This window comes from Pomacea canaliculata, linkage group LG3 (genome assembly GCF_003073045.1).
Source record: "Pomacea canaliculata isolate SZHN2017 linkage group LG3, ASM307304v1, whole genome shotgun sequence".
Lineage (NCBI taxonomy): Eukaryota > Metazoa > Mollusca > Gastropoda > Architaenioglossa > Ampullariidae > Pomacea > Pomacea canaliculata.
In genome coordinates, this window is record NC_037592.1 from 16359867 (window position 1) to 16370395 (window position 10529).

At 36.8% G+C, this 10529-nt stretch overlaps 1 protein-coding gene across 1 annotated transcript; it reads left to right on the forward strand.

The window, feature by feature from the left end:
• Window positions 1-75: 75 nt before the first annotated feature.
• LOC112558586 (MAM and LDL-receptor class A domain-containing protein 1-like) lies at window positions 76-6698 on the forward strand. The gene is made up of 11 exons (XM_025229127.1): window positions 76-192; window positions 744-1005; window positions 1198-1282; window positions 1478-1561; window positions 2745-2888; window positions 3168-3436; window positions 4060-4159; window positions 4363-4589; window positions 5420-5624; window positions 6327-6417; window positions 6653-6698. Exons 2-10 carry the CDS (start codon window positions 856-858, stop codon window positions 6335-6337), a joined length of 1275 nt encoding a protein of 424 aa, XP_025084912.1. The 5' UTR covers window positions 76-192; window positions 744-855; the 3' UTR covers window positions 6338-6417; window positions 6653-6698.
• The last annotated feature ends 3831 nt before the right edge of the window (window positions 6699-10529 follow it).

The window sequence follows — 10529 nt, forward strand, 5'->3', positions numbered from 1 at the left end:
AGTTTTAAAAAACAGAAACTCATTATGATGCAGGTGCCTGTGACTTCGAAAATGGACTTTGCACTTGGATAAATGTGAGAGATATAGACCAATTTGACTGGTTGATTGGGAAGGGAGTTACAGACAGTCGTTTCACAGGACCAGACTCTGACCATACCAGGCTTAATGCACCTGGTGGGCTAAATCAACAAGGTGAGATAGATAATATTCTGTAAAATGTTTGGTGACAAGAACCTGCATTCATGGGTGATTTTTGTTTTTCATTTGTACAGCCCTTTGTCATCAGCAAATACTTAAGAAGGCATCTTGCATCTTCTCTATTTCTCATTATATTGGCGTGTGAGTTTTCACTCTTGTGGTCTGGCTGTAGTTATGCAATGCCTGTATGCAGAACCAGTTATCACCACAATTCATTTACTCATGTGCTATTTACTTTATCAACTCTACTGGCTGTGTCATCTATGTGACCTATGGTAATCAACTGCATCTACTGTTGGTGGGAATTTATGTGTTTACATATCTAGTGTGTGAGAGACAATATTTCAACTTGTCTATGTATTACCTATATGCTGCTACTATGAGTACTATCTGGAATTGCCCTTGTGGATTAATAAGTTGTAGCAATTTAAAGTGAACATTGTCTTGAAAAATCACATATCATATTTATATACTAATTGTATTAATTGTAAAAATCCCATTTTTTAAACGTTTGTTCTTTTTTTATGCTTCTGACATCCTTATAGGGCACTACCTGTTCATTGAAGCCAGCAGACCACAGCTACCTGGGCAGATTGCTATTATCCAGAGCCAGACATTTGATGCCACGTCCAACAGTGTATTAACTTCTGGTACCACATGAAAGGCAGTGGGATTGGCACACTGTCCGTTATCATGTTTACAACACACAGTAACACGTCCACCACTCTCTGGTCTTTGTCTGGCAATCAGCAGGACCAATGGCTCTTCGCCACGGCACCAATCAATAGTCACTCTGAACGCTATCAGGTAGAGAAAGTGTGTTTGTGTGTGTGAGCACACCTGTGCATGTACAAGTGTAAATGGATGATTGTGTATGTGCATGTAAATGTGTATGTGCTTATGTGCATGTAAATGTATGTTTGTTCAGTGTATTTATTTCATGAATGGGGGTGTGATGCATATGTATTTTTAAATACCTGCACTTCCCTATTCATGCAGCTTAGGATTAAAGGAACTGTTGGTTCCAACTATCTTGGAGACATTGCTATCGATGACATCAATTTCAAGCCAAGCACATGCACAAGTAAGTATGACTTTTTCTACATAGGTAGATATTTTAATATTTTCCAAAGCTGTGGGACTGAATTTATGTCATTGTTAATGGCATCTGAGAGTAAAGAGGAGTTTATTGGTTATCTCAATTCATTTTCACATGAAGTTTCTTGATCACTGGTTACTGCATTGACACATCATTTCATTATGCATATCCTTGCTGCAGTAAATCCACTGAATGCCAATCCAGCCACACAGACAACAACGACCTTTTCACCTGCAGCTAGTACCACATCTGCCATCACTTCAGGTTAGTGTGTCCTATTAGGTCTTTAGACAAACACATAAATATCATAAAACTAACATTACTTACCTAAGAAAGGGAAACACTTAACTGTAATCAAATATGAAAGAAAAGAATATTATTTTGCAATAGTAATTTATCAAGAACAGTTAGAAACTACATTGGAACCTCGGTTAACGAACTTAATCCGTTCTGGAAAACTGTTCGTTATCCGAAATGTTCGTTATCCGAAACAATTTTTTCCATAAGAAATAAAGGAAATAGATTTAATTGGTTCCCAGCCCCTGTTGACTCGCTAATATTTGAAAGTTGCAGGCTATATATGTATTTGTTTTAATGAGAACAGTTATAATGCAATATAAATGAAGTTAAACATAAAAACATTAACAAAAGCATTTAAATATCAGAAAACTTGCCGTTTTGACGGCGTGGATGGAAGCAGGTGTGGGGAGGAAGGGGTGGAATTACTGCTTGGATTCCCCCTCCATGAACACGTGACATTATAAAATCGGGGGTAACCTTTTTCTGTAGCTTTGAGGTTAAAGGAAAAAAACTTGTCCAGTGTCTGTTCCTTCTGCCTTTTTTGTAAAACTCTTCGTAATACATCACATATCCGACAGACGCATGCCACCTTCATACTTTAAAATCATTTCCTTTTTCAATTCATTTGTTGGCCGCTTCCTTGTCATTACCTCACTACTATTAATTGCTCTTAATCTTTGGAATCATGATTGAGGATTATCTTATTAAAATAAAGCATAATAATCACTAAATAAGATGGATGCGCATAGATAAGGAACGACCGATCGTAACTTTGTCTCGAGCGCGAATGATGACATGCTGGTCGGTCACGTGTGGTGACATGGCTGTTCGTTATCCGAAATTTTGTTCGCTATCCGAGACAAACTTTTAACGAAATTTTTGTTCGTTAACCAAAATATTCGCTATCCGAGGCGTTCGCTAACCGAGGTTCCACTGTAGTTGTGAAAAATATTAGAAGGTTAAACGGCATACAGAAGCTTACAGTCTGAAGCAGTTTCCTTATTTATCCTTAGAGACTATTTTGCCATTCATCTAGCTCAAAGATATAGTCTAAAACCTATGGTGATTCTTCTGGGAAACATGAAACATTTTCTGTATGATTTTTATGTTAGTTTGATAATTAGTACATATAGATGTTTGTCATCAGCTCCTACAATCTATGACTGCAATTTTGAAAGAGACTACTGTAAGTGGCAACAGGCTGTTGATGACATTTTTAACTGGACTCGCACTCAAGGACCATCTGGCACACAGTCAGCTGGACCCATCAATGACCACACACTTGGAACAGGTCAGCTGTGACAAGCAGCACGTGACTGAGATGAAAAGAGGCTCTTTATTAAACATGGATGAATAGTTTCTTTAACATTTATAATCTTTTACAGATGGCTCGAAGATAAGCAGTTCTGCAATAAAAACATATATTTTGGCAAGTAGTAGGTGCAGACCAATTGTTTTAATAAAGAAGAAATTAAAAAAGAACAGATTTTACTTACTATTACAGAAAAAAGAAATCATCATCTTGCAGAAGCAATGCTAAAATCTCCAACTGTTCTTCATTTCTCTGCAGGTCAAGGATGGTACATATTTATCGCACCTTCACATACCTCCCATCCAGATGATATGGCACGTTTAATGAGCCCCCAGATAACAGATAACACCCCACGTTGTCTTTCCTTCTATTACCACATGTTTGGAGCCAGTGTAAATTTGCTTAATGTCTACATGAAGTCATCAGGACAGTCTGGTATTGGAAGTCTTATCTGGCAGAGACAGGGTACACAGGGAGCTTCTTGGCTTCATGCCATGGTACAAGTCACGCCCACTGTGGCATATCAGGTATATCTGGCATCGAGACTACCATGTTTAGTGCCCATTATCTGATGGAGACCACATTTCCTCTGCATCATTGTGGCAGAGAAACATGTTTAGGCATTATAATGTTATGTTTAGCCAAAAAGAGACTGTCACTGTGGTCATTTTGATGAAAGTGTCTTGATCCCACCTCAATGAGATTTGCATTCAATAGACATGCCTGGCATGTCAAGTGGTAGGAAAATTTTGTTATACCATCATGCCTATTGACCATTCCAGAATGCTTTTCATTCAGTGAGCACAGCTGCTGCTCTTTTGCTTTAACTCAAATGGAGAGCAAGATTCTATTTTAGTGAATCATTGATTTTGGTTTTGCACTCACTGTGCTCAGAACAATAACAGCCACGATCCTAACAAATAAGTAATTCTATCAAACTTTTCTAAAGTGGTTTAAGAAGGAGAGAAAAAATTCGAAAGGGCTAGCTTTGTTTTCTTGTAGAATTTAAAGAGTGTAAATAATAAGAAAAGAAACCATTCTAAAGGTTTCAACAAGAATGTTAGTTGCTGTATAAGACCCTTAGTGACATTTTATTATTCCAGGGGAATGTTGATATTTAATGCCACTTTGTTTTTTTTTGTCTAAACAGATCATATTTGAATATGTAAGAGGCACCAGCTATTCTGGGGATATTGCTGTTGACGATATTGCCTTCCCAACAGGGTCATGCATGGCACTTGTTCCGACAAGTAAAGTAACTTTTTATGTCCTGTGTAGCAGTAAATTTTATGGTGAAATTTCAGGGGGGGTTTTTTTGTCCACACATTTCATGGAAAACAGAGGAAAATTTGACTTCCATTGTGGTGAATATATTAACTTTTTGCATTGGCTTTCTGCATTATATGCATTTCATGATGCAGCTTAATATTGAAATGATTTTTGTACTTAACAGCAGCCCTGTCTTTCACCTGTGACTTTGAATCCACTTCTGGTCAACTCTGTGGCTTCATTCAAGACAAAACGGATGTGTTTGACTGGACATTAAATAGTGGTGGTACGTCCACTGCAGGAACGGGACCCTTTGCTGATCACACATACGGCACACTTGCTGGACATTACCTTTACACTGAAAGTTCCTTACCACAACATAAGAATGACACTGCACGTATCATCAGTAAGGTAATGCATTGAAATCTGCCTTTCCTTGTGCTGTCTGCTTATCACGTCTATTATCATTAATTTTGGTTAATAAGCTACACATGCACACCTCTCTGCGATTCATGAAACATTATAGGCATTTCAGCTCCTTAGCTCACATTCAAGTGTAAAAGTTAAAAAAAAAGTGGTAATAATATGTCTGATTTAGACACGAGACAAAAATCCTTATGCTTAGGTAATATAACCAATTTAGACATTAGAATGCTCTTTGTCCTTTATTTTTCTTCCAGTACTTATGAGGAAATATCTATAGATAGTTGTTGCACTGTCTCATTTTCCATTTAAGAAAGAAATTGATACCTGTTATTTCTAAACTAAATCCCTTTTGTACTGTTTTCATTACATAATAAACAGGACAAACTATGCTGGTATTCCTATCTAATAAATTACAAATTGTTAAACACAAATTCTTCTGATAACTCAGAGTATGGAACATCTGAAATAATCTCTAAATCTAGATGTTCGATAGTCAGTCAAGCTTTTAGGGAAAAAAAAAGACCTAGGCAAGTTTTAACTATACATTTTCCAGTGTTTGGTCTGGAACCATGCTGGCTGAGAATTATTACGTGAACTTTCTTTTCAAGTTTTCTTAAAAATGTTGCTGTGTATGTGTCACTCACTTTCACTCTTTCACTGCTGAGCATCTTGATTCTCTTTTCTCTTCTTGTTCCTGGAGGTAGCAGTCATAGGGAAAGAAATGATGGCGCACAGTTTGGGTGAACTCATGCCAGTGAGGCCATCTTTGTGCCCGAACCATTTTGAGCATCTTGATTGTGTGATTATTATTCCAGGTATTTGATAACCCAGATGCCCACCAGCACTGCCTACATTTTTTCTACCACATGCGTGGCAGTGGCATTGGTACCCTCAATGTATATACTATGGCTCAGAACCAGCTACCACAGTTGCCTTCTCCGGCTTGGACACGATCAGCTGATCAAGGCAATGAGTGGAAGCAGGCTGAAGTTACTATCCACTCTCATCAGCAGTTTTCAGGTAAATCTTCACAATTTATGTAGGAATTTTCTCCAGACTTTGTGAAAAGCTTGAAGAAGAATCCGACACTTCATTCCATTAGATAATAATAAAGAAAAAGGTTATAAAAAGGAAAAAGACAATGACAATGACAATTCTTTATTTACGAGGGGTAAAATAAGCAACAGAGCGCTTTTTTCCATTTAGCCCTCGCCCTTTACAGGGAAGGAAATTAACTACATAAATGAAGTGATTAAGCATTATAGAAGAAAAAAAAATTGTAGTAAACATAAAGAAGGGTGGATAAGTATATACAAGGTGATGGTTAAGAAGAAAAATATGCATATATTTAGGACAACTGAACAAGGGAAGAAAGACAAAATTTATTTGCATGAATGCAGTACATGCTTGCTTCCATATAAGTAGTAAGTATGAGCACTGGTATTTCCTGGTGTATTTTTATCCTCTGCTACTCTTGCCATCATGACTGAGTTCAGGAAGATTTGATCATGTAGTCTGATATCTTTGGCCCATAGTATATACCCCATGTAGGCAAGAAAGAAAGGTATCCAAAGGCTCTTCTTTTTTTTTCGTTTTTGCTTCAATATTTACTTGTTATATCAGAGCACTCTGCATGATTGTAATGCAAAAATGGTTTAAATTTTATTTTTAGTTTTGACACATTAAATGCATTTAACAGTGCAAAAATGGCAAATTTCACAGGTGGTTTTTGAAGGAATAATTGGCTCCAGTTACTTGGGAGATACTGCAATTGATGACATCACTGTTGCAGATGGAGCATGCCCAGATACACGTAATACAAGATGATTTCATTTTTGTAAAACAGATTTTGTTTGCCATAAGCAAGTTTGTTTTGCAGTGGGGTTTACAACAGTGTTGTAAAATCAAAGCATGGTTGTTCTGTTGTTGATGTTTGCATAAAAAATATCTTGGGCAGTTAAATTTATCCAGCCTATCTGTGCTTTAGTTGTTATAGTTCCTCATCATTTCCTTGCAGCCTTTTGAGTGCTTTCATTATTTTTGTTTAGATTCCTGTAACTTTGAGACAGACCTATGTCTCTGGACTAATGTTCATGATGGCACAGACAAGTTTGACTGGCTACGCCTCAAAGGAAGCACCAACAGTCAGTATGTAGGCCCTGGAGTTGACCATACACAGGGCAAAGCCAGTGGTTATTATGTCTTTATGGAGTCTGATCCTCCTCACATTCCTGGAGATAATGCACGTCTTACATCCCAGGTATACAGGGTTTCACCCAGTTATGCTCTTTATTTATCATTATACTTTTCATGCAAATCATGATCTTTTTATTTGTATGCATACATTTTATCTGATATAGTTTTAGTTTCATGCAGCTTAAGTTTTTACCTTAACATATTCATAGTTTACAACAAGTGAATTCATGATTATTATTTTTCTTTGCTCATCAAGGTGATTCCTGCAACTCCCTTCACTGCATACTGCTTCAGCTTCTGGTACTACATGCATGGTGTACAAACTGGAACACTCACGGTATTTATCCTTACAAACACTTCCCATGACAGCCTTTCCACAGAAGCATCTTTGTGGCAGGTATTAGGGGATGTTGGGGACCAGTGGAATTCAGGGCAGGTCAATATTTCTACAGTATACACAGGAAAACCTTTTCAGGTGAGATGATTCCTTCATTAGCAGGTTATCAATAAACCTGCCTGTACTGTTTTTACAGTGCCATTTTTGACTATCTACGATTCAGGAAGTACTATTCAAGTTTTTTTTCAAAATGAGAGGGAAGACCACCAAATATTTAAACTTTTATCAAGTATTGTATTGTTGAGGCCCTATGCTCCTCGATGAGTAACAAGGAATAAACTAAAACAAGTATTTTAGAAAGACATTTAGTGGTGGTAAGGATAGCATGAGAATTAGAAATAACATTAAAAAAGTCTATAAAAGTTAAATGGTACTTTTACATTTCCTTTCAATAATTGTTACAGATTGTCTTTGAAGGTGTTGTTGGCAATGGTTACCATGGTAAAATTGCCATTGATGATACTGCCATCGTACCAGGCGATTGTCCTACACAACCTTACTTGTCAGGAACATCAGGTATGTGATGTTCGGAATTGATATAAAGTGATTTTCCTTTTTGCTACCAATGACTTTTACAAAATATAATCTTCATACAGTAAAAGAAAACTACATAGCTTTGAATGTTGTTGATGTAAAGTAAATGTGAATGAATTAATAAAATTAATTTTGATATAATTTAGTAGTATATTATACTGCAAATATTGTATTGTTATAGTATATTTATTATGCTTGTGATAAAATTTTTAATAAATAATTGAATTTAAGTCTTCTCATGTTGTAGTTAGCTAGTTTTGAAAGGTCTTTACCATAGGAGGGGGAGCCGTTTTAGAGCAGGAAATTGCCAGTTGGAGACATGCTCAGCTACTAGACTGTTTTACTTTTATTTCTTTGAGTACAGAGAGAGAAATAGTGAATTTTTCTGTACTTTTGTAAAACACAAAAGTGTAGAAAAAGCATTAAGGGCTAAATCAACGAATTGTGGATTGTGTCCATCTCTATAATGGTTCTGTGCTAGGTCATTCAGTTTGAATTGACACTTGACCTCTAGATACTACTTACTATGACTTCTACACTGCTCATTGTTAATTTCAGACATTGAGCTAACTCAATGCTTCTTTGACTACAAGAACTTATGTTATTGGAAGCAGAGCTTAAATGATGACTTTGACTGGACTTTATCCAGCCAGTCCACCCCAACAGCAGGTACTGGACCGAGCGCAGACCACAGTGGTTCTGGTAAGATTTCTTTTTTTTTTCCCTGCTTCTTTCCTTACGTCATTACAGATATATCTTGATAATAAAAACTATCAGATTTTTCTTTTACATAAACCACCTTTTTTTTAGTGTATGGGATGGGCTTGTCGTACAAGAACACAACAAGATAAAATTGCCACACAACTGTAGATTTTATTCAGAGTTTCACTCAGCAGCTGGCCTGCTGTCTCTCCACTCTCACCTCCAAAATCAAAAAGCCTCTTTCAACCTTAAAACTATGCTACTTATTGATCGTACATTCGAGAACCATCCACCCCCTTTTCATTGGTCTCGTCACGACCTTTCCCAGCCCCCATGGTGCCAGTGTTCACCCCCTCCCCACCCTGTCTGGTCATGGTCTCCAAGTGGTTCAGGCAACTTTTTAATTTCCTGGTATAGCAATAGATCCAATAACCAGAAGCCATGGGTGGACAGTTCAAGGCTGGTTGTTACCAATACAGCTGGCATAAGAAAGGGACAGTCCTGGGAGCTGTTTGACCCTTACCCTCTACAAAAAAAGACATAACTTAGTACACTACTATATAGTACTACATTAGAGTGACCAGTACTGTCTCTTTCAAATGGTTATGTTGCCCAAAAAAGTTTGATGACATAATTCAATAAGCTTTAAGTGTCAAATTAACCATGTCACATACTTTTAACTATACTACTAGGTTCCTACATTTATTTGGAGTCTTCCCCACCACGAAAAATTGGTGACAGAGCAGATCTTCTCTCATCTGTCATGTCTCCTGCATTTGGAACTGGGTGCTTCTCCTTTTGGTACCACATGTATGGCCCAAGCATTGGTAATCTGTCTGTCTATACTATCATCCATGACCAACAGTCCTTACGATGGACTCGTTCTGGTACTCAGGGAGACCAGTGGAAGTCGGTCCAGCTTACCATAAACAGTGATGTTGATTTTCAGGTAGCTGAGGCTGTAAATAATGTTTAATATTTATTATGTTTAGTGAAATACACATCTGTAGTAAGAATACTTGCTTCATGTGAAGAGGTAATTGCACTAAGATATAAGTAAACTTTAAAGTGAACGAAAAAGCTGATCCAAGTTCAAAATCATTTTTAAATATAGAGGTTTAATTCATAATATGTTAATTTCAAAAATTAAGTGAAAAAATAGTCTGCAAGCCTTTGACCATCACCGTAACCTGGGTTCAGAAGAATGTCAAGACTTCATGTCATCATCTTGATGGCAAAGAAAGTGACAACAAAATTTATGGAGCAGAAAATATTTTTTAGCAGAGTATTAAAGGTCAGCTTATATGATGTAAAATGAAAATAATTTTTGTTGATGGAAGGACTGCATATGTATATTTGTTTTGCCACTTTCTCTTTTGGTAAAGGTGCACATAACATTTATTATATCATTAAATTATAAATTTACAGACACTTTGTCAGTAAAACAGTATTTATTGGAATCCTATTCATATACAATCCTCCCTTTAATCATTTTAAAAAATTGTCCATTTCAGATCATCATAAGGGGAACAGTCGGTGGCTGGCAAGGGGACATAGCTGTTGATGACATTTACTTATACACTGGTGCCTGCCAAGCCTCTGATGGAAGTTAGTATGCCACTACATTAAAACAACAACTACTCATTTGTCCTTGTTTTCTATTCTTCTGTCAATATTTGCTTTTTTTTTTCTTTGATAAGAACATTGGGAAATCCTGTTTACAGAAACAGCAAAAGTAGTAATTATGCTAATGTCCAAATATCAGGTGACTGTTGCACAGTAAGATTCCATACAATAGCTTAGATGATCATGCAGTGATAAAGTGTGCATGCACTCTGAAGTCTTCAAACTACCCACAGCTTTTTGTGTGATTCTTGGAGAGTGCTAACTACAAATGTAGTCAGAATGGGTCAGAAAATTATTAACTATTATTAACTAATTTTCTTTAGTTGAATTCACGGACACTTTCATTAATGTTGACCTTTGAAAGGTGAATGATGTCCATATCATACAATGAGATTTTTATCTAGTCCTTTCCAGGCTGCTGCACCATGTCTCATATTTTAACCCTGCTCTGTCTGTGTGTGTGCATGTAG

Bases quoted from the DNA above. Each gene is read 5' to 3' on its own strand.
- LOC112558586 (XM_025229127.1), top strand. From the start codon at position 856: ATGAAAGGCAGTGGGATTGGCACACTGTCCGTTATCATGTTTACAACA. The intron at 1,006-1,197 runs GTAGAGAAAGTG...CTATTCATGCAG, and splicing joins GTCACTCTGAACGCTATCAG to CTTAGGATTAAAGGAACTGT. The intron at 1,283-1,477 runs GTAAGTATGACT...TCCTTGCTGCAG, and splicing joins CAAGCCAAGCACATGCACAA to TAAATCCACTGAATGCCAAT.